Source organism: Dasypus novemcinctus, chromosome 8 (assembly GCF_030445035.2).
Source record: "Dasypus novemcinctus isolate mDasNov1 chromosome 8, mDasNov1.1.hap2, whole genome shotgun sequence".
Lineage (NCBI taxonomy): Eukaryota > Metazoa > Chordata > Mammalia > Cingulata > Dasypodidae > Dasypus > Dasypus novemcinctus.
The window spans coordinates 40935573-40960781 of NC_080680.1; the positions used below are offsets into that span (position 1 = coordinate 40935573).

The 25209-nt window shown below is 38.2% G+C and overlaps 1 protein-coding gene across 4 annotated transcripts in view; it reads right to left on the reverse strand.

Annotated features, from left to right (window-relative positions):
* The window catches only part of PIP5K1B (phosphatidylinositol-4-phosphate 5-kinase type 1 beta), a 301860-nt gene that overhangs the window by 61089 nt on the left and 215562 nt on the right, over window positions 1-25209 (reverse strand). For all 4 annotated transcript variants that reach the window (XM_058301709.2, XM_058301710.1, XM_058301707.1 and 1 more), the window contains 6 exons: window positions 16023-16234; window positions 14510-14593; window positions 14342-14390; window positions 12369-12453; window positions 5378-5533; window positions 930-1074 (listed from right to left, as the gene is read on the reverse strand). In XM_058301709.2, coding sequence (XP_058157692.1) covers window positions 930-1074; window positions 5378-5533; window positions 12369-12453; window positions 14342-14390; window positions 14510-14593; window positions 16023-16234 — 731 coding nt within the window. The remainder of the gene's footprint in view (window positions 1-929; window positions 1075-5377; window positions 5534-12368; window positions 12454-14341; window positions 14391-14509; window positions 14594-16022; window positions 16235-25209) is intronic.

Below are 25209 nucleotides of genomic sequence, written 5' to 3' on the forward strand. Positions count from 1 at the left end.
CCCTAATATAAAAAAAACATTTTAAGAAATTCTAGTTTAAATTTCTATAAATTCACATAAAATGTTTGAGACTCACTGAATTAGTGTCTTACTGCTGCTGTAACAAATTACCACAAACTTAGCAGCAGTTTAATGATCTTATAGTTCAGAAGTCTGAAAACCTAGGCGCTGGCAGGGCTGTGATTCTTCTGGAAGCTCTAGGGGAGAATCCATATTCCTGCCTTCTAAACGGTGCCTGCATTCCTTGTGGCACAGCCCCTTCCTCTACCTTCAAAGTCAGCAGTGGAGCATCTTCAAATCTATTTCTTTCTCTGACCTCTGCTTCTTTGACTCCAAGCCTCCTGCCTTATTATGAGAACCCCTGTGATTATGTTGATTACAGTGGGCCTACTCTGACAATTCAGGATAATCTTCCCATCTCAAAATCTTCAACTTTTTCTGCAAGGTCCCTTTTGCCATGTGGGGTAGCATAAAGTGACATGTGCACAGGTTCCAGGGATTAAGACTGGGCCTATTTGGGAGGCTATTATTCTGCCTAACACAGTCACTAGGGTCGTTTATACGAAATGGGTGTTAAAATATCTTTGCAGCTATCTGTGTGGTATTAACCAAGAGTATTGCTTTAAAAGACCCATTCATAGTAAATTACTAAAATAAAAATGACCAAGGACTTGTCTTCCACAGAACCAAGTATATAATCTCTACATGACATCATGATTAACTGTAAAGGAGAAACATGAGAGTCTCCCTCAAATTTTTATTTCTTGCCACAGTGAAAATCAAGCATGTTCTCCATCTCTTACTTACGAGGCAGGTGGCAGGGACGTCCTGGTTGGTGGAGACAGGTGGCCACATTGAGAGACACTGCTTTAGGCATGATGTTGACGAGGTAAAAGCCTGACTGGTACTTTGATCACACTGAGTTTTACCTGTTTGAATAAAGCGTAGTCCTGTCATGTGGATAATGTTCATTGACGTATAAGGAGGAAGATGAAATTGTGGTCGTCAAGGAAGCAGCTTCAAACAACGATGGAGTGCTAGGCACCAGGTCTGGCCGGTGCCTTGACCCTAGAGCTGGGAAATGAAAGTAACATGCACACTCAATCTCAGGAATAAATGTTGCCTTAGTATCTATAATAACTTAAATGAGTCAGAAGCATTCATTTTATATATCAGGCTGCATATTAAATTATGAATTAACTGTACTCTTCTGAACTGCTGCAGAAATGTAAAATAGTGCCTTGAAAACAGGTTAAACAGAAAGGAAACTGCATTAATTTGCAAAATGGTTTATGGAAATGACATTATGAATATTCTTTTAAAAACTTAATAAAGTGATTTACTATTTCAGAAGATGACATGAAAAGCTCCCGGGAGCTGAAGGAGATATTTTGACAGAGATGAAAAGGGTGGCTGGCAGGTGTAGCAACAGCCAGTGAACCAATTTTCCTCTCTCTACAATATGCACATATCCATGAGTCTCAGTTTAGGTCTAAGAACTCAAAATTTTGGGGAGCCAGGAAACAAAGATCTTAAATACCTGAACTTGTTTGCACCCATGCCTATCTTTTAACATTACTCGTGGTGGCTCTTTTTTACACTATACCTTAAGATCAAGGCTACCTTTTTAAAAATGAGAAAATTCTTACTTCTTTAAAATTTAGGTGCCTCTGAAATGCCATCGGGGGCTGAGGAGTGACCTACCTCCACTCTCTGAAGCCTCTGTGGATTCTTTTAAATCATTCCCCCAAATGGAACATTTTAGACTATAATAAATGCAATATAAATTTAAGGTGTGTCTGGCATTCCTTTAGAGGCATAACAGGTTCAAAATGACATATTTTCAGGAGAAGTGCAAATGGAAAAGGACCCTCTTAGATACTATTGAATGTGAGGTTTGAATTTGGACTTGAAGGGGTGTACCTGTTGAGAGAGGGTGGGGGTGGGGGAAGAACTGGGATAAGCAGAGGAAGGGATGGATTCTGGTCTAGCAGAGCAGGCAGCACATTACATGTGGAGGATGTAGGGTGGTGGAACCCTTGCTCTGATGCAGTCAAAATAAAGAACTGATTGTGATGAATAATATGGTGATCATATGAAAGTAATCAAAGGGCTCAATATTAAAACATTAGAAAGGTTTCAACTTAATATGATACCTGGCCAGTAGTCTTCAATATACTTGCTCCCAACTTCTCATTAAATACAGAGAAAAGAACATGACACTCTGAACAACAATGAAATTAGGGGTGAAAAAATAACTTAATGTTAGACCCCAGTGAATTGCCCCTAATTATAAGGCAGGTGCTGCTGAATTGGGAACAACCAATGCAGACCGGCCTGGGGAATACCTGGCTTTACTTCATAAACCAGAGCTACCTATGCGATATAATAGGGAAAACATTATCTTTCTTGTGACTCAGTTCCAGGTTACATGTCTTTCAAACACTGGGTAGCTAGCTGATCCCCTTGGGAGCTGCTCTTTGAAGCAGAGAATGATTTCCTCACCCTGCTATACGCTTCAGTTTTCTAAAACCAGCATGGGAGGTAGAATTCTAAGATGAACCCCTCCCCCCAAATTCTCTCACCCTTGACTGTGGGCAGAAACTGTGGATATGATAAGATATTATTCCTGTGATTATTTTACATTACATGGCAAAAGGGATTTGGCAGATGTAATTAAGGCCATTAGTCGATTGACTTTCAGTTAATCAAAAGGGAGGAAATTCAGAAAATGAATAGCTGAAAAGTAGAGGGAAATTTGGCACTGACTTGGTACCCTATGACAGGGCAAGTCCCCAGGTACAGGGCATTAGAAAGAGATCAACTCTTGCACATGCAGAGAGCTGTAAGGATAAATCCATTTTAAAGTAGAATGCTGGTTACATTTTCAAGAAATATGCTTAAAATGTTTTTCTTTGACCCTCAGAGATCTTTTCAGGTGAAGTACCTCAATTTAAAGCAATGGGTCCAATTGTTAAACCGAAAAAAAAAGTATAATATGTGTACTACTAGAGTGGATGTGGCTCAAGCATTTGGGCACCTGCCCCCCACATGGGAGGTCCTGGGTTCAGTTTCTGATACCTCCTAAAGAAGACGAGCAAGACAGTGAACTGACCTGATGGGCTGGTGCAGTGAGCTGATGCAAAGAGATTACACAATGAGATGACACAACGAGAGACACAATGAGAGACACAAAAAGCAGGAGCAGATGTGGCTCAAGTGATTGGGCACCTCCCTCCCATCCTTTTCATGAGCAGACACAGAGAGCACACAATGAACAGACACAGAGAGCAGAGAGTACAAACAACAAGGGCAGGGGAGGAGAAAGAAAATAAATCTTAAAAAAATATATGTGTACTACTTTCCGTCTTTGCTGACCTTTTGGATACTACCTAGTGTATTTATTATATCTTTTCCCCTAGGTTAACAATGGAACCCATTGCTTTTGGTTTAGTGGTTACACTTTGCATATTATTTGAAAACATAACCAACACACTGTTTAAAAATAAGTTTATCCTATTTCCTAGACTGTGCAGATACCTTGTAGTTTTATGTGCTATCAAAAAACTACGTGGTGTGATAGGGGAGATGCCAATGCAGGGATGCTTGGAGGAATGGGTGAAAGTCTGCCAGAAATTGGAGCCATCAATTTACCTCTGCCTTCATAGAATGGGCAGAGAAAGGATAAAGGATAACTCATTAACTCTTGTTGAAACCACGAACTATAGGTAAAAGTTAGTTTATTAGAAGATGAGAAAGGAACACAGTGTACATGGATGAGTGCTGCAGGAGGAAGGAACATTCAAATCTGTGGCAGTTTGAATTTGGTGAATCCCAAAAAGAGAAAGACTATGCTTGTAAACTAATCTATTCCTGTGGGTGCGATACCCTTTGATTGCATTGCATTTGGTTGAGGGTCCTTTGTTTAGATTACTGATAAGATTGATTTAGGGCTTTTGATTGGGCTATATCAGTGAAGTGTGAGCCAGCTTGGGCCTCTGCCCTCTGGCTGTGTCGCTGTGTCTGATACAAAGGAAGAACCAGAGAGACAGACACAGACACAGATAAAGGAAGCTGCCATATTTGATCTGGCCATATGAGAGAAAGGACTCCAGGTTTACCAACAGCTGAGCTGCAACAGCTGAGCTGCAAGGAAAGATGCCCCCTTCAGAGGCTCAAAGAGCTGAGGCCCAGAAAGAGATAAGCCACATGCCTGAGAGTTTACAGCTGAACTGAGGAAGAAAGTGGAGCAGCCAAGGCTGAGCGAGGAGGCCAGAAAAAGCCAAGCCCATGTCAGGTTTGCCTACAGCTGCAGAAAGGAGAGACCTCAGCAGGGATCGGGGGCCATCTTGTTTTGCCATGTGGCAGCTGACTGTGGTAAGAAAGCACTTCTTTCGGTGCCTTGAGTTAGACTTCTCATGGTCTTAGAACTAAAAGCTTTTACCCCAAATAAATCCCCTTTATGAACACCAATCCATTTCTGGTACTTTGCATCAGCAGCCCTTTGGCAAACTAAAATGGTACCCTATTCAAAAGACTCTCAGGAAAAGAAAATCTCTAGAAGAGATCTCCTGTAGGAACTAGAGAACAATTTCAGAATATGTTGGGGATTCTCAAAAGAATATTTTGGTAGGAAGTCTAAAATGTCACTTCCCTTTAATAGATTAAAAGGGATCTTAATTAATTAAATGATCAAATCAGTAGATAAAGATTAGTAGTTGGTAAAATTCAATACTCATTCTTGATAAAAACTTTTAGCAGACTAGGAATAAAAAGGAAGTTCCTTAACCTGATTATGGGTATCAAATACAGCAAACTTCTGTCTCAACAGGGAAACATTAGAAGCATTCCCTTTAAAATCAGGACAAGGCAAAGCTGCTCACAATCACTCTTTCTATTCATCATTGTTCTAGATGTCCTGGCCAGCAGGTAAGAAAGGAAGAAAAAGGATGTGAGGTGTATGCAGCAACAACAAAGAGCCAGAAAACTCAAATTCTTCAAAAAGATAATATTTAAAAAGGCAAAAAAAAACTCTCTCTATCCACGTAAGGAATAAATCTAATAACACCCAAGGAATAAATATAAAAACATGACATGTAAGGATAAAATTACAAAACTTTATTTAAACTCATTAAAGAAGACCTAAATAAATGAAGAGATAACTCTTATTCACATTGATGCAAAACACGCACAGAAAGATGTGAAGAAATAAAAACATCAAAATGTTAGTATTTGTTACCATCATCTAGTAGGATTATAGATTTTTCTCTTTTGAATATTTTCATATTTTCTAATTTTACTATGGGAATCTATATAATTTATAAATAAATCACAATAGCTTTTTCTTTTTTTTAAACCAACTACCACATGCCTTTACCTTCTTCATCAAGGCTGCTGAAACTTTGTCCTTCCGTCAGCAAATCACGCTTCTCATCCTTCCATTCCGGACTAACTGAGGAGACTATCTCCTGTGATGTTGCCTTCAAGGCAACAATGGAATTGCACCGTTTCTTAGAAGGTGAAGCTTTCAAAGCTAGACAGGAAGGAAAAAGGACAGACAAATAAAGATATTTATAAAACCATATTAATATTTATTAAATTAATATACTTTATTATTTGTAAGTATTTTAGGCATTATTTGAATGGACTACAAGAAGCTTTATTTTATATATATGAGGAAAGAGATAGGAAATTGTCTGTGTTTTAGCAATTTCATTTATCCAGCATGACTTGATTTAAATCAGAATATCCCAGAATAAATTAGAGCAGGCATTCTTCCTCCAGATTTTGAAATGAAATCTTGGGGTATGGATGTGGTTCAAGTGATTGAGTGTCCGCCTCCCACATGGGAGGTCCCAGGTTCAGTTCCCAGTGCCTCATGAAAAAAACAAAAACAAGCAAAACAAATGAAAAAACCAACTCAGGGAAGCTGGTGTGGCTCAGTGGTTGAGTGCTGGTTTCCCAAATACGAGGTCCCGGGTTTAATCCCCAGTCCCTGGTACTTCAAAAAAAAAGAAAAAAAAAAGAAAAAAGAAATGAAGTCTTATTTGAGGTGGAATCCAAATGTTCCATTGCTAAAGAATGGTTTTTCCTCCTGCAGACAATGTTTTTCTAGTGCTGGGAGGAGGGCTGGTAAATGCAGATGGTAAAGTACGGAGAATTCTCATGACCCTGGTGTTACTAACTTGGGACTGGGAATTTCTAAACATGCCAATGTTTAATCTTATACTCATGTTGCCCAATTTAGCCCTGTTACTTCTGTGACTTTCCACTGAAATTCCCTATCCTTTGGGTCTTTTCTAGGTCATGGTTATGTCAGATGCATAATTCCCTCCCATCTTTGTCCAAACAGCATTCTACAACTTAAGAATGCTGGGAAACTGAACCAATACAAACCTATTTCACCATCCATCATACTCACTGATGGCTGTGATTTTACTTATGACAAGTCAGTGAAAGCTGCTTACGCTGATGCTGCATCATCCCCACCTATATTCACTCTCCACTGCAATATTTTTCTTGGCTTAAAATTGTTAGAAAATTTCCTTCAAGGGTAGAGGGAGAGAGAAGTTGAAGCATGTTTGCGCTTTTTCCTGAACATGTTTTTGGCATGGGAGGGCTGCATAAAGGGGTAACCTGAGAGCAGATGCAAGAATGTCACTGTGTCTAGTTGTGGCGACCTCAGAGCTTAGAGTACATGGCTCATCTGGGGCTCTTCCCGTGGGCGGTTTGCAAGAATTTAATTGGAAAAAGACTTTAGGGCATACAAATGAAGAAAGAACAGAGGGCAATCTCTCGGCTCTAAAAGAAGAGAAGGTTTATGGGTCTGCACACAGTCTTATTACAATAATAATTAAATCATCATAATAAATAACTTTTTTAAAGGGCTTTGGCGTTTGCAAGCCAACTTTGACCTTTCATGCCTCACTCAAATTAGTTGATCATCTGAGGGAAGTAGGTCCAGAAAAAGTTACAAAGGTTGTGATGTGTTCAAGGTCATAGCTAGAAAGCATGAGCTCTGGATGTCTTTTTTTTTTTTTTTAAGTTGCATAATTGGTGGTGCACTTCCTAGCAGTTTAGCTCTCTATTTGCAATTAATAGTTAAAGTGAGAAAAAAAAGAAAAAGATAAAATAAGAGCTTGTTTTCCTATGCAGGAGGAGATTTTGAGTGTTTAAAAACAGATCAAAATTGATTTTCGTGATAAAAAAGTAGACCGACTAAGCCATGTTTACCATAATTTCCCATCCTACCAAACAGAGTTCACACTTGGTTTATGGGTCTGAAGCGATTATCCACATTCTGGCTTCTGCTTAACAGTCTATGGCTAACTTTTAGGAACCCTCAACTCCAGTCTTTCAATATAGTACTTTGTAACTTCTAAACTATAGGGTCTCAAATGTTGTTTGGGGACCACCTAGGGTCCCTGAGACTCTTTCAGGGGGTCCGGAAGGATCAACACGTTTCATAATAATGCTAAGATATTTGCCCTTTTCACTTTTCATTCTCTCATCAGTGAATAGGAGAAGATTCCAGATGCTACCTGACCTGTGATATCCCCACAGATTGAATTCAGAAGAGGTGAGAATCCAGAAGGCTTCTAGTAAGCCAGACATTAGGGATTTTTAAAAATGTAAAATAATGCCACTCTTTTCATTAAATTACATTTTGGAAAATAATTATTTTTCATCTTCTTTATCTTAAAATTGACTTACATTAACATGCAAGGGTGTTTTCTTGTTACCTTGTAAGAGTTAATATTTTCAAACTTTCAATTTTAATTTCTAATATTTTCATATAGATAGATATAACTCACATAAATAAAAGTTCTCTTTTGTCCTTGGAAATTTTTAAGAGTGTAAAGGGGTACTGAGAATTGCTTTCAACATCATAGTTCTTAGGTGACTGCAGATTCTCTAAATTGAGAAAATAAATAGCTATGAGCAAAGAATAATGGCAGCACTAAGGAAAAGTGAATGAGGTGAAAGCAGCATAATGAGGGGAAGAAGCTCAAGAGGGCTGTACTTGTGGCTGAGAACAGAGGAAGGCTAAAAGCTAAAAAGAAAAAGTTATTTGTTTGTTATGGGCATCACATATAATGAAGAGCTGAGGGGACCCAATAAAAATGCCCCTGTGGCACCTAAAGAAAGAATTTTTTATTTTTAAAGCTACTATGTGTATTTTTATTAAAAATAATTCAGTGTATAATTAGTATTAGCCATTTATAATATGACTGATAATGCACAGATTATTGGCCTAAACTCCTGGCTGTATTTCCAAGTGTCAACCAGGCATTTCCACCAAGATTTCTCAAAGGCACTTTAAACTCAACGTCTTCAAAGCTGAACTCAACATCTCTGGAAACCCTCACTCTGTCCCATACTTTCTCCTCCTTTGTTCCATGTCCCAGTCAATAGTGCCACTGTCTGGATTCCCTCTTTGTGTTTTTTGTTTTGAATTTTTTTGAATTTTTATTTTTAATATTTTATTGTATTAATATATATGTAGCACAAAACTTCACTTTTTAACCAGTTTTAGGTGCTCATGGTATTTATTACATTCATGATGTTGTGTTAGCATCACCATCATCCATTACCAAAACTTTACCACCCTAAAAGGAAATCCCATACCCATTAAGCAGTCACTGCCCATCACCTTGTCACCATATCCCCTGGCAACCACTTATCTGCTTTCTGTCTCCATGAATTTGCCTTTTCTGGACATTTCCTATAAGTGGAATCCTACAGTATGTGACCTTTTGGATCTGGCCTCTTTCATTTAGCATAAATACTTTCAAGGTTCATCCATGTTAGTAGCATGTATTAGAACTTCATGCCTTTTTATGGCTGAGTAATTTTCCATTGTTCGGATATTCTGAATTTATTTATCTCTTCACCAGTTGATGGACATTTGGGTGGTTTCCCCCTTTTGGCTCTTGTGCATCATGCTGCTGTGAATATCATATACAAATATGGCTACTTTCCTTTGTGTGATAGAAACTCCTGGATTTGTCTTTGGTTAGATCATGTCTGGTGAAAGTCACCCTGTTTCCACTTTCAGCCCCACGTTCTGCCACGCACTGTCCCTACACCTTATCACTTTTCAGCTCTCCTGTTTGTCATTCTTTGAAACTACTGTGTTCATTTTTACCCGTTCATTTTTTTAAAAACTCATTTGAGTTTCACTCTCCGCAGCCCCCTACCAAGATGGCTCCCTCCTCTGTTTTCTTTAAGAGGCACTGGGAACTGAACCTGGGACCTCTCATGTGGGAGGTGGGTACCCCACTGCTTGAGCCACATCCGCTCCCTACACATGGGCTTTTAAAAAAAATTTCCCCTCCCCCTCTTGCAGCTTGCTTGCTGTCTGCTCTCTGTGCTCTTCTGCGTTTTTTTTTGCTTGTCTCCCTTTTTGCTGTGTCACCTTTCTGAGTCAGCTCTCCATGGTGCTTGCAGGCCAGGGGGCACTCTGTGGCGCATGTGGGCCAGCTGGCACTCCGTGATGCTATGGGCTGGTGGCTCTCCACAGTGTGCAGGTGAGCCTGCCTTCACAAGGAGGCCCTGGGATGCAAACCCAGGGCCTCCCATATTGTAGACGGGGGCCCAAATGATTGAGCCACAGCTGCTTCCCCACCCAGGGGCTTTTACATATGCTGTTTCTTTTACTTGCGATGCCTTTCCTGTCTCTTTCCCTAATGAATTCTGGCTCATATTTTTAGGACTTAGGTTAAATAGCCACTTTTCTGTGAAGCTCTTTCAGAGGAATCTATCTTATCTCTCTTAGTATATTCACAGTACTCATGAAAAACTCTATTAACAAATTATTTTATTACATTATAAATCCATTACATGTTCCAATTCTAGCCCAACATATAAAATCGATGAAATTATTGAAGCACAAACTAAATAATTTTTAAAACTTTGTATATTATCACTGTCTTAGCATAGAGCTAGGTACATAATAGTTACTCAAATATTTGTTGAATGAATGTGTATTGTCCTGAAATCTTTGGACAGATGATTTTTTTTACCAATAAATAAATCCACTATTGTATTCCATTCAAGAAACTAAGCTTTAGTACTTTGGACATAATATCTTCAGTGAGGCTTCAACATAAAGGTGACTAATATTTCCAGGAAATATTACAGAATGTTTTACACATTATTAAATTGGCAGCATAACTCAATTCTTGGGTGAATGGACTTAAGAAGGTTAAAAAAAAAAGACTTAAAAATAGGAACTTGAAAATCAGGTACTGCTTACTTGGGGAGGGAATTTCAGTCACAAAGCATACTTTTAGGCATTCAGGGTTTTAAATTAATTGTAGTTCATGAAACATTTGAAAGTTATGGTTTAAAGTATCAATTGTACTAATTAAATTGCTGCCCTTTGAAAAGCTGGAGTGAGATGATAATTCCATTTGTTCATTCAGTCATTCAATTATTCATCAACTAAAGATTTGTGTGCTACTACATATTAGGAAATGTGCTAGGTGCTGGGAATGTATTAGTAAACCAAATACAGGCTCTACTTTTGAGGAACTTAAAAGTCTGGTGGGGGAGCAAACGGCTCCTAATAACACAGTATGGTAAGTGCTATGGAGGCAGCACCATCTGAGCTGAGACCTGATGGAAGAGCAGGAGTTCGTCAGGGGAAGGATGCAAAGAGCATGGCAGGCAGAGGGCAAGCAAGTGCAGAGGAGTGGAGAGAGCCTCGAAAGTTTGGGGTAACTGCCAGGAGGTCCTAGTGGCTGAAGTGAAGAGAACAGGGTGTGGTATGGGCACAGAAGTCACTGGGGGATAAAGAGGGGCCAAATCACACATCACAAAGCACTCAGAAGCCAATTTAAAGGCTTTGTGCATTGGAGATACATGGAATATTTTTTAAATTACCTTTAGTTTTTAGCATGGAAAAGGTTGAACAGGAAATCAGTAAGAGCAGATTTGTATTTTAAGCTGATCCTTCTGGCTGCGGTGTGGGGAGACTAGACTGAATGGGGCAAGACTGGAGGCAAAGAAACCCGAGCGAGGGCCATGATCTTACTTATGCAACAAAGAAAGAAAGAAAAGAAGAAAGGGAAACAACAATAAAAACCCTTCTAAGACAAACAAACAAAACCCAGAGGCCTGAATTGAGGAGTAGCATTGTGAAAGAAGGGGATGGATTCCCGATATTTCAAAACCCAGAAGATATAAATGGCCAATAAGCACATGGAAAGATGTTATTAGAGAAATACAAATCAAAACCATGAACTAGCACTTGATATTGTATCTTACTGGCCATTTATATTTTCTTTGGAGAAAGGTATATTCACATCCTTTGCTCATTTTTTATTTGGGTTGTTTGTCCTGCTGTGTTGTAAGAGTTCTTTATATATTCTGGATACATGATATGGAAAACTATTCATGTTATAATATTGTGACAAACAGTGATATATATATATATATATATATACACGTGGTATACTACTATGCTGCCAATTTTATATAAATACACATAACAGAGTAAAGAAGATTGGTAGGAAGAATATCAAATTGTAGAAGTAGTATCTCTGGGCTGTGGGCTTTTAAGTAAATATCACTGTTTTCCTTGCATCTTTTTGTTTTCCACAATTTTTACATTGAAAGTGTTTTATAAATTGCATTTAACAGAAACTTCCAATAAATCTTACAAGAAAAATTTGAAATGCCCTTTTTCAGGTGTTTCTATGGCTTAATTATCATGTCTTGGATTATGAAATTGGATGAACTGGATAGATTAATGATATAATAACAGCATATATAATAATAGGGTTATTTTCTCCTTTTCCACCTAATTAAAAAACTTATTACATAAATACTTCATATACATTGTAGAAAACTGAATATTGATGTGAAAGAAAATAAAATTCCATATAATCCCGATTCAAAATAACCAGTTAACAATTTTATATATCCCATTTAAATTTTGCTGTGCCTTTAGGTATGCAGACCACTAATTATATGCATATGCATATATATATGTGTGTGTGTGTATATGCATATATATTTATGAATAAATCTATATCCATAAGAAGTAAATGTATTTCTAATATATCATTTTCATTGGTTGCATACCATTCCATTATATGACTGTATTATAATATATTTAACCAATATACTGTATGAATGGCCATTTAGGCAGTTTTTTTTCCCTACAAAATGGGGCTCTAATAATTATAGCATCAATAAGTTTCTGAGCAGAATATCTTCACCATAATCACTATGTAATTACCACGATAGGGAAATCACTCCAACTCTTCCAGTAAAAATCTTGCAAGGGTATACATAGTGAAGTCAGCAAGTAAGTGCTAACAGTAAAAAAAAAAAACTTCCTATCTTCCTAAAAATCTTACCTTGAATTTTCTTGAAAACTCTGGAATTCATGAACTTCAGAAATCTGTCCGCGTAAAAACTTGGTCTATGAACTGAAACAGTGTCCTGAAAAGACAAATCAAGTACCACACGCTTACTTCTCAGAGAGTTCACCCCAACTCTGCAGAAAGATCTATGCAGTTGGTCCTGTTATCCAATGACCTTAACCAAACAAAAGGTGTGGCTTTCGAAAGTCAGAAGAGAGCAATGCTTGTCGATGGTAGGGCCTTTGGGGTCTGGGGCTGGGGGAAGAAGGCAAGGATTCTAGAGCTTCTGGATGCAATGGGGCATTAAGGGAGGCAGAGGAGGCACAGAAAAGACTGCAATAGAAATCAAGACAGCTGGTCCTTCCTGGGTTGTGGAAGGGACTGCTGGGGCCTCTGAGGGCCTTTGAAGCTTTTTACATATAGGCAACTGCCTCAAGTGTCATCTAGAATTAAGGGTTACACTTTTAGTCACCAACAAAAACTGGGGACATAAACCAACAGAACAACCCTAATGTAACAGAAGCATCTAGGTTTAAAGAAAAAAACCTGCTAGTTTCATCTCCAGGTTACAAGGTGAGAAGACACTGGAAGATTCCTGGGAGACAAGGCTGACTGGTGACCCTCCTTACACTGAATAATCAACTAATTCGATAGAGCTGAATTAAATTAAAGTCATTAAGTCAATTCTTCTCTCTTGCTTGGCAGGAGTCTTTAGGATTGAAGGAGTATTTTATTACAAATTCAGAAAAGTGGATGGACAAAGAAGTCAATTCTCTGAGTTTATTCAATAATCATTTACTTAATATCTAAGATGCACATTTCTAGAAACAGTAAATTGGCTTATATAATGCTCCATGTTAATTCCAGGTTTATGGATTCCACTATGGAAACTCTAAGAATTTAAATTTAGGTATTATAAAGTGTCTGTAGCGGGTTGGAAGAAAACATACATTGGACCAGAAATCAGGAGATTTGGTGTGGAGTTAGTTCTAACTTTGAAAGGTTGTGTGATCCTGGGAAAAGAAAAGTCTTGGGGCCTCCTTTTTTTTTAATTTCATCTGTGAAATGAGGGTATTATATGAGGCAGAAGGTCCCTATTATTAAAATAATCTATAATTCTGTAGTTGGCATAAAATGAAGGGCAAGGTGTGTAGGACCCCTCTTTGACCAAGTTACAATGATTCTCTAGAATACCAGTGATGTTCTAGATGTGATGGGAAATTTACCATTGGTTTAGCAGTCACTCTTCCCAGTATTCTAGAAGCTTCTGCTGAAGTGGGCACACGTTTGCAACAAGTCCAGTAAATCAGCAATATAATTTGAATGTAAAGGACTGGAGGGTATATCTGCCCTTGCCTTCAAAGAAAAGTTCTCTTTGGTATTAAAAGGCATTATTTTAAGAAGAGACACATTTGTAAATAAACAAAAATAAATTTTAATTATTGCTTACAAGTTCACAAATATATACCTAGCACAGAGGTTTTCTTCAAACAAACAAACAAACAAACAAACACCAAAAAGCAGAAGATGTTTTAAATAGACAAAGGTGGGGCTCCTTAGAAGCACCTGTTTGTTTAATGTAGGACACAGCCATTCAGGTCAGAAATCCCATCTTGTGAGAACCCCATTTCAGCCACCCTACTGATCTTCTCCGCACCTATAGGAAAAATTCCCTCCTTTTCTGCTAATTGTTTCATGATTGAAGAAATCTTAGTGGGCCCCTTGGATTTCACATAGAAACATTATTTTGTTTTCTGGGCACTACCTAGTCACAAGGTGGGATGTGGTCTATTTGAATAGCTGTTCAAATTCATGTTGTCTTTGTTCTCAGCCTACAATTCTGAGCTTATACAAGGCTTCCTTTCCTTTCCTCTCCAAGTCCAGTGGCACAGCTTCCTAGACTCCTCCAAAGTCTCTGAGAAATCAGAAATACATACATTTTAACAAGGAACAGAAAAGTCACTTACCCCATCATAAACAAGAGCTTTCCAGGAATGTTCTAACTTCTTCATTAACCTAAATGTAAACAGGAAAATAAAAATGAGAATGTAAAATCACTCCCATTAGGTGACTTTTCAGAACCTTGTGTTGACTAATTTTAAAATGATACATGATCACTTCCCCAAATGTCTTACCTATATGACTGTAGAATATCAATAATGCCCATAAATAGAAGTAGTTTTTCTCCTTTATGGCTTTTAGCTGGGATGCCTCCCATTCTGTTGATAAGGAAAAGTGAAAACATCTGATCAAATATTACAAGAAGACTTTAAAACGATCATTTCTAATAAGTAAACTGTAGATAAAAATGGGCAGTCTTTAAGAATTCTGGGCTCTCTGCCTTTTCAACTTCTCTTGGGGGAAGGGAATGCTCAGTTAAAGTCTGTATGGGAATCCAATATTATATACTTCCCTACAGAGAATACTACCATAGCTGTCAACTCTCTAGGGTTGGATTGGAAGAATTCAATTTAATAATTATTTTTATTTTAAAACGAAGTTATAAATATTTTCTGATCAAGAAAATATATATTCATTGTGAGAATTTTTACAAACTACAGAAAAAATCTCTGTAGCATACCACAGTGAACATAATATTCTGATGGTAGCACATTGTGAACATTTTTTAAAAAAGCATAAAGAATAAGTATTTAAAGAATCCATTTCTAGGATACAAAGATAACCACCATTAATCTGGTATGCCCTTTCAGTATGTGTGTGAATGTATACAGACATACATTTTATATGGAGGGAATTATTTAATTGACTTGGCTTTATAACTTGAATTTTTCACTTGCAAAATGTGAACATTTCCTCATATTCATGGCTAATGTGATTTTTAAAGGCTATGTTGTATTTTACCAGACTGATAGAAATTCATTTAACTGATTATTGGACATTTAAAGGGATTTACAAGCAAAGATTAAAAATAAAAAAAGATTTAACATTTTTTGTTACTTAGTTTCCTTTATAAAAGTGAAAAATACCTAGGGGTTAGTCATTGTGGGAGAATCCTAGAAGCCAGGCACTTCCTGCCAAGAAAAATGATTTCTTTCTTTCCATCTCATTGCTCAGCGAGGACACATGCATGATGCAGTCAACTCATTTCAATAATTTTCTTTGGCTGTAATTGTTTCCGTTAATCAGCATGCACTTTATACATGCAGTCTAATCCTGAATTTACTGTGCCACCTGGCTGAGGCAAGAGACCACATCTGCCAGGGTCCAGAAACAGAACAACAGAAACCTCTTAGTGCAGGTGAAAAGCGCCAAACTGTGAACACAGTTCCTATCATGTATTTGCTAAAATCCATGTTTATTCAGATTCAAAGTTTGCTCCCCCTCTTGTGATGGTTTTTGAATATATAGGAAATGGGGGTAAAAACGTTTTCAGTCACTGTGTTTTAAAAAATGGAGCCATTTGAAAAAAGAAACTGCACAGTTAAAAAGGATGATGATGACCGCTAGGAACACTGCGACTTGTCTAGTTACCCACAGATGAACAGAAATGAAGGCTAGCTGACTCCATGTAGCACTAGGTTGGGATCTATTCCCAAGTGCAGCTGTGAAGTGAACACGATGGCATTTAACTACCTGACACGTGGGCTGCTGCAGTCAAGAGGGCCAGGGGTAGGTGGCTGCACTCACGTGTCTGGGTTCTCTGCGATGATCCCATCTCCAGACTTCCCTGGACCCTGGATGGATTCCATTGCTGTTGAGTAGAGGACCTTCTGCACCCCAGGCCGCTTAGCATCAGGCACATTTTGTAAGGTCTCCTCTTCTTTGTCTTTGAGGGAATGGTCCAAGATGTGGATTCCCAGCAAAAGGCTATAGTCCATGATCTTGAAGCTTTCCAGCACCTGAGTAAGAAAAAGAACCAGGAGGCTGGTCAACCCAAATGGCCTGCAAGCCCCATGTGCACAGAACTAGAGAGCTCCAGATATGCAAATGTACAGTTCCTGCACCCCTTCCGGGGGTGGCTGAATTAAGGTAACTAAAGATATAGGAGAAAGTAAAATAAAAATACTTGAGGTTATTATTAGGCTACACACAGTAAAGATGATCACAATGGCTCGTAGAAGAGAGTTTTTTTAACCCTCCATGAATTTTTCACTAATAGCGTTTATTGAACACTTTCCATGTGCCAGGCCCTAAGTGGTCCACTTGTATTCAATTCTCACCAACACTCTATGAGGTAGGCACTATTGTTACCTCTATTTTAAAGATTAAGAATTAGAGAGATGGGAGAATAATTCAATTTTCTCAGTATCACACAGCTCAGGAGTGACAGAGTCGGGATTTGAACCCAGTCAACTGCAGCTTCCATACTCTTAAGCACAGAGCAGGGAAAGGAACAACCAAGGGCCTCTATAAAGTGGTAACTCCTTAGCACAGAGATGCAGATGGCAGCTGGGCTGGAATGTGCTTCGGCCTGTGCTCTCAGACCTTAATCTTACTGGAGGTTAGCTTTCTCCCTTTCAGAGCCTCTCTCTCAAAGTTGCCATTCAGTTCCCTGTAGCAAGTCTTTTTTCAGAAGTTGATCTCAATAAAGTACAGGACTTCATGCTTAATTATCCACTCAGCAAACAGTAGGGAAAACAGAGAATTAAAAGTAGCAATACAGCCAAGGGAGATATCAGTGCCCTGGCAGGAACATAACAGGAGGCAAAGCCTAGATAAGATGGTCAGTCAAAATGGTTTCACGCAAAACCCTTCCTACATGGATAAAGGGTGTGCAAACACATGTACGTGCCTGGAAATTGGGTGTTTTCCTTGGGGATAGAGATCTTTTTCCACTAGTCTGTGTATGGTTCTCTTCTATGACAGATATTTTAGTGCCTAGCATTTCCTATACAAAGTTGCTCAGGACATTAAAATGGCGCAGAAATATAATCATGGTTGGCAGAAGGGCTGTCTCGGAACCAACATGCTAGTTTGTCATCATGTCCAAGGTTAAGAAATACCTGTGAGGATCATAGTCTACAGATAACTCTGTTAAACCAGGGATCAAATACCCAAAATTTCTTATGCTTCTCTTTCTCCCTCAGCCTAACAGCTTTTTGAGTGGACATTTATGATGAAGAAGGGGTCAGGCCCGATGATTCATTCTGACTGCCATTTGACGGAGGACAGTTGACAAAAGGCTTTATGAACTATGGCACAAGTTGCCTTCAAAAAATAATGTTACTTACTTCAGAGGGTGCTTGTGAAAAGTAAATACAGTAATGCAGGTAAAGTGCTTAGAAAAATTCCTGGTACAAAGGCTGGGCTCAATTAATTGCTAGCTATTATCATCACGATTTAATTCATGCAGACTCATTTCTCACAGTAGTGTCAACCCTGGGAAACGCCTCTGAAACAAAAATTCCCTAAAAAGCCAACAAAAATCTAACTACATTTCCAGCCTGCTTATGGTGACATTTTGACAAATTCTGGTTCCTTTAGAAGCTCTGGCTTTGTGGTAGCCAGTAGTATCGCCTGGATGTTCAGCAAGAAAAGGTCAGCTGGAAACATAGCAATTCTGGTCACTGGGCTAGAAAATGACCGCCTTACAATCTGTACTGAGAACAGTCCCGTTTCAATTGGCAACAAACACATCCTTGTGCCCTGCCTAGTCCAAACTACCTACTTGGAAGTGTTTCCTTCAAAGCAATGGAATTGGCTTCAAAAGCCAATTCTAATCAGACTCCATGACAATGCTGTTCCTAACAGGCATCAGAATCACTCTCTTGAGCTGGGATTGCCACACATCGATAGGCACTCCTGACACCATCATATTTAGTTCACTTTCTCTGTAAAAAGCACACGCAAATTGTTTATTCAAAAGCATTTTCCCTAAAACAATTTTTCTTACATTTTCAATGAAATATTCAATATGAACTGTCTGGTTTGAACTTGCAGTTTCCTTCAATGCCCAAGAACAGGCCAGAGAAATCTGTGCATTTTATAAGTGATATGAAGTTGGACTGTGTGGTCCAGCTCTAACTACTGATAGAGTAAGAACTATCCCCATGCCTTATATCATCAAATCTTAGGCCTCCTTTAACCAGAAAAGAGCAGACTTCAAGAGAGAGGGAACTAAGATAGAGCTATAAATACATTTTTAAAAAGAGGTTCACTTTCTCTGTACTCTTAAATTGAATGGTCAGCATCTCTAGAGGATGCAGAAAGTACAGAAATTGTTCTCAGGAGATCAGACTCCTACTTTCCAAGTGAAAGGCTTACAAGAGAAATTTTATTCCTACTGTGTGGAAAGTTGACCATCATAGTTAGGCTTCTTTTTTTTTTTTTTTTTTTGTTGGGAAAAATCTCACCATCCTTAAAAAAATATTAAGGAACAAAAGATGAACGTATATGTACAGACTGTAAATCAAATTCAAAACCTTCTGTAGGGAAAATTCTGTGAACAGATTTTAGCTAAAATTTAGCCATGTGTATTTAAAATCTGCATCATTTAGGAACAAGAAATAGTTTTGCTATTCATATTCTTCCAGTCCTTTAATGAAAGGAATAGACGAATCTGCCAAAAACTTAACATGCATGAGCTCTGAGAGTGTCCAAAATTCCACATCGTGACAGAAACCAACTAGACCAGCCTGTCACTCAGGGGCACATTTATTTCCCGAATGTCTGCTGACCTCTGGGTGGATTCTGTACCTGTGCATTTGCTATTCAAAAAACAGATGACCATGCAAACACAGGGCATTTCCATGTAGCTTGGGCAGGAATATACTTTTCCACTTGTAGACAAAGAAAAGAGGAATGGTTCCCAGAACGATTTTAAAATGGAAAACAAATGCTTTTTACTTTCAAAGCCAGATTTCTCCCCTGTCTCTTTTGAGGATTATTTCAAGTCAATAATAATACTGGGATTGTCAGAGCAGACTTGATCAATGCCTGTTGTTCCAAAAATAAAAGCATATTCCTAGGTTCTCACGGCCAGTGATGTGTTAGGAATGCTCTTGTTCTCACACAGTTTCTGTGGGGGTTGGGACCAAATGTGGGAGACAGAGAAACTCAAGTGATTGGCATTGCTATCTTCTCTTCACAGTCAAAGGTCATAAAGAGTGGTTGTCCTCCTTGTCCTTCTATACTTTCAATGCCACACCTCTTCACCCACTGCAAACTGTGTCCCGTCCCACTCCTAGGAGGAGCCAGAGAGGCTGCAGAGCAGTTAAGACTCCATGCTCTGGAGACAGGAAGCTTGATTTGACTCATGACTGCCCCATCCGTGTGTCCTTGGGCAAAGTACATAATCTTTTTGGGTCTTGCATCCTCATTTGTAAAATATGGAGAAGGGGAATACCTACCTCAGAGTTACTGTGTGGAATAGCTGAATTAATCTATGTCAAGTCTTAGAATAGTGTCTGGCTTGCAGAAAGTGCCCAATAAACGTTAGCTTTTCTTGTTGTTACTTTTCCACCTGTAGAATCTGTCATGCTGACAACCTCATCCTGAATCTCCCCTCTGCCTAGTTTCCATGTCTCTGCCTTCTTTTGGTTCTTTGCTTTCCTATTTATTTTTCCCTCTCTTTTTCCTCTTGTGCCCTAGAGATGCTCAGCAATGTTTTCTCATCAACTCTTTCCTTTATTTTTCATCAGTGACATTCATTCACTCTTTTGTTGGGGAAAAAATTTTAGTGTCAGGCACTGTGGAAGCTGCCAGAACTTCAAGAGTAGATAGAGCAGACAACTATGTCTCTCAAATGGATTGTTTAATCTGGTGGGGAAGAGAGAACTGAACAAGGAAGCTCAAAATTATACAAGCCCGAATTACAGACAGTAATAAGGCCTGGAAGGAAAAATCCAGGTACTCTGGAGGGACCCCACAAAGGTTATCTACTTTTGACTGGGGAGTATCTCACCAGTCCAGGTAAGAAATCATGATCCTTGAATAAGGGTGGCAGCAGGAGAGTTCAGGGGAGAAGTAGATCGATTTGAGACTCCTTTGAGGTTGATTCCAACTACCATCTCTCTACAGACAATTCCTAACTTATCTTTGGTCTGACATTACTTCTACACTCCAGCCCTATGCATTTCCAAAAGCTTCTGGACATTTCTAAACTTCTTTATACTGTCTTGGCTGCACCCCTAAACTACTTTACCCCAAAGCAGTTCTTTCCATTCAATTCTTCTTTTATTTAAAGTCATTCTAATGTGGGTTTGGGAATCTAAGGCTCCTTTTCCTTTCATTAAGTGGCCCAGTCCTGAAGCTTCTATTATTTAAACAATCCTTTATATTCTTTGATTTTGATTTCTCCTTCTTCCCTTTCTGATCCATTGTTTTTTAAATTACAGAAAAGTCATGCGTGAAATAGAGTTCCCATGTACCACCCTATTAACACCTCACATTAGCATTAGCATTAGTGTGGTGCATTTGTACAATTCATGGAAGAACATCTTTAGAGTTGTACTATTAATTGTAGTTCCATTGTTTACATTAGGGTTCACTGTGGTGTATAATCCTATGTGTGTGTTTGTTTAGTTAAAAGATTTTTTACTAATAACATATATAAAACCTACAACTTCCCCTTTTGATCCTTTTTCTGATACCCTTGCTTGACCAGGTCATGTCACATCCCTACTCTAAGCCTTCAGTCTCTCGCCGTCACTTGGTACAAACACTTCAATTTAACATGGAAGACTCCTGATCTTCTGGTCTCAGCCATCCTCTCTGTTATTCAGTACCTAGCTGGAGACTCCTTTCAGGTTAGTCAGACTGGAATTCCTTAATTACTCCTAAATGTGCTCTGAAGATGTAAACCCTGCTGTTTTAGCTCATGCTGTTTCTTCTGGAAGCAAATCTTACGGGTTTTTTAAAGCCTACCACAATTCCCACCTTCATGAAAATTGTTCACGTGATCTCAACAACATGTGGGAATACTTTTCTCTGCAAAAACAAGCACATTATCAGGTTTCCTCAATGGCATAAAATTGTACCTAAGGGCATATCCATATTTTTCCTATCCTACACACAAGACTGCATAGCTCACAAAGGCCTGTCTTACTCATCTTTGTGCTCTCTGCAGTATACTCTGAATATAGCAGAAACCATATTTGATATATTGAACCAACAAGTCAAAACCAGAATATTCACAGCAGCAAAGGATGTATAACACTAAATTTTATATCTTAAATGCAGGAATGTGATACTTGCTTCCTGATTACTATGCCTGTGAAAAACATTTCGCACTGAAAGCATTTACTGTGATTATGTTTTCTCTGTCAGGAAAATAAAGGTAAAAGTTTATATGGTTTTCAAACCTACCCACACCACAGGTGTTTTATAAACACTACGTCAAGGGCAAAATCAAGCTGTCATTTAAGGAGACTCTTCTAATTTACAGCTTACTAGGCACACATATAAATGGCAAATAAAAGGCAAGATTGTTTTGCTATAAACTAGGTTGAGCTTTGAGTCTAGTTAAGAACATCACATTTTTCTTTATGAGGAGAGAACACCCCAAGTTGGGTCAAATGAAAAGACCCTTTTATCATCAAAGAGTGCGTGGTGCTGGCCCAAAGACGGAGGTTCTATTCAGAAACACATCTCAGAACTGTCCTGGGTCTCCTGTCCTGTGTTTCTCTGCTTTTCCAATCTGATATGTCAAGTGAGCATAAGACTGAGAAAGGACAACCATTGGATGAGTCCAAAATACTTTTGCCAAATAGTCACATTTCCAAAAGATATTTGAAAATTGGTACCTGGTACCAGAATATATTAATAGTGGCAAAGACAATGCAACTCAAGTAATCTGTAAGGGGTGCTCTATGCAAAATGAGAAGGATGATTCTAGAAGGAAAAGAGCTGCTTTTTACATTTTTTTTCTTCCCCCTTCCCTCCTACCCTGCTGTTGTTTTTGCTGTCTGTGTCTATTCCTGTGTGATCTTCTGTGTCTGTTTCTTTTTGTTTTCTCTTCTCATTTGCCCTCTAGGATTCACTGGGATTTGATCTCGGGGACCTCCGATGTGGAGAGAGCTTCCCTGTCACTTGTGGCACCTAAGTTCCTAGTTTCTGTTGCATCTCACCTTGACTCTCCCCTTGGTCTCTCTTTTGCTGTGTTATCATCTTGCTGCATGGCTTGCTGCATGGGCCTGGCTCGCTGCACAGGCATGCCTTTACCAGGAAGCCCTGTGGATCGAACCCCGATCCTCCCTTATAGTAGACAGAAGCCCAATCGCTTGAGCCACATCTGCTTCCCAAGATCCTTTATTACTTGACTTTTAAGCAATCAAGGTCTCTAATAATTTCCTATGTCACAGAAGTTGTTATGAAATCAGTCTATTCAATAAATATTTTACTGAGTACCTACTATGTGCCAGACACTTGTTTAAAAATCCTTGAAACATTATAACTAATATATGATAAAATTAAAATATCACCATTTTATATGCTCTGATGAACTACTTGATCTAGTCAGTGGTCATCAACAGCTGCTAATATCACATACACAAAAAGGCATTCTGATATGATGTGCCTCCTGATGGAAGGATACAACACCTAGTATGAAGTCAAAATATAAGAATGTTCCTCTGTTACAAGGTTTTAAGAATATGGAGATACATGGGAAAAATACAACTAATGTAACATATAGACAAAGTTAACAGTAATATTGTAATATTTTTATAGCAATGCAAAGAAGGTACTACATTAATGCTAAGGGTCAATAATGGGGTGTGTAAGGGGATATAGGATTTTCCTTTTCGATTAATGAAAATATTCTGAAATGGACGGAGCCAATGACAGCATAACTCTGTGATGAACCTGAGAGCCACTGAGTGTACACTTTGGATGGACTGTTACAAGGCAGGGAACTGTATAACACAGTGAACCCCGAGGTGAATGATGGACTGTGGTTAACAGTACAAATATGAGAATGTTCTCTCATGAACTATAAGAAATATACAGTACTAATTCATCATGTTAATAGGCTGGACTATAGATAGCAGTAATATTATCATGATATTCAGCCATCATTTGTAACACATGTGTCACAACAATGTAAGGTGCTGGTGGAATGATGTATGGGACTCCTGTATGGTATGCATGATTGTTTTGTTAATTCACAACTTCTCAAATAAAAAAAAATTCAAAAACTGAAATTTGACCAAAACTCTAGATCCAACAACCAATTTACAAGAAAAATAGTGATAGGAGCATGTTAAATGAACCCTAGGGGAAGCAGTAAAGCAAGATCCATACTAAGGGATAAATAACTCCATTTTGTCAGCAAATACCCCAGAAGGAAAAAAGTAAGAGTGATGGGGGGATTTAACAATTGTATCTTATTTAAATCCTGATTCAAACTATAAAAAAGTCATTTATGAAACAGTAACAACTATTAATTTTTAAAAAGTATTGTAGTTAGTTTTCTAAATAGAAGTCCTTGGCTTTTTCAGATTCTTACTAAAATATGGATAAAATGATATGATACTTGACATCTGCTTCAAACTGCGCATGGTGAGATGGAACAAGATTGGCCATGAGTGGCTAATTGTTGAAGCTAGATACTGAGTATACATGGAGATTCATTATAATATTCTAATTGTGTACATGTTTTAAAATGTCAAAAATAAAGTTTAATATAGTGCTTTCAAATGCTTAGATGAAATGCCTTTATACACCTGTCAAGAGTTAACTTACCAGTATCTCTGCTGATGACAGGCTGGAGATGGCACTGATAAAAAAGAAAAATTAATAATTTGGGATCTTACCTAAAATGGTTACACCAGAAAAACATGCTATGCTCTCTACTTCTCATATGCTCATTCCTTGAAGGATGATCTAAAGGATAATTAATTTAACAAAATATGGGGCTGACAGGAAGTGGCATCAAAGGCCCCAAGTAATTTTTCTACAGTCTAGTCCCTAATGAGTAAATGATTAACAAAACAATAAGACAATTAAAAATAGTATCCTGGAGATTTTATGCAAATAGACATTCCTGGATACATTAGCTTAGGAAAAAACAAATCCTCCCATCCTCCCAAAGTAGGCCCCTTGGAGTACAAATCCACAATAACTTGCATGGTCATGTCTAGTTACAGCTGAATGGTGCCTTTTTAATTTAATTTAATTTCCTCAATAAAGCTGAGAGTGTTCTTTGCTAATGTAATAAAGAGAAAATACAGGCTGTGACAAGCCATAGAATTTTGGCTGGTAAAGCAAACTGAAATACATATTCAATCCTTAGCCTCATTATAGCAATAATGTTTTTTTTTTTTTTTTTACTATGTCTAATGCAGTGATTTAGAACTCTGGGCTGTGTGGAATTAACCTGTACCAAGGTTTTTGTTTGTTTGGTTGTTTGTTTCTCATTTATAAAGCTGGAAGTAATGGAAGTGTATTTTCAAGGCATTAGAAATAAGTCACCTATCATTTAAAAAGATCATATTCATCAGCTTTCTATATTAGATGAATTTTTGGGATCTTTTTTCTTTATAGATATATTGTTTCTACAAATACAGATGTCTCGATACATTACTTTGGAAACATTTAAAAGTAATATCTTATATTAAAATTGCCAAGTCCTGCCTGTTAATGACCTATCATCAAGGTGGGATCACCGTGAATGATTTACTTTCACTGCAGCTTAACTGGCAGAATGGCTGAGAGCCTGGTTCCTCGGTCCAAGTCTCCATATCCACTTCAGTGTATGAGGGGGAATTCTGGAATCCTCATCACTGTCTACTACAGTCCACCCTTCTGGTAAATTGCCTCTCTGGGTGGACTGAGGCCCTTTGCTTAACTTTGCTCAAAAAGAAGGTAGAGAAATGGAAGAAATTGTCCACAATTAATAAGATCTTGATGGTTTAGAGTTTAAATTCTCAGCTTC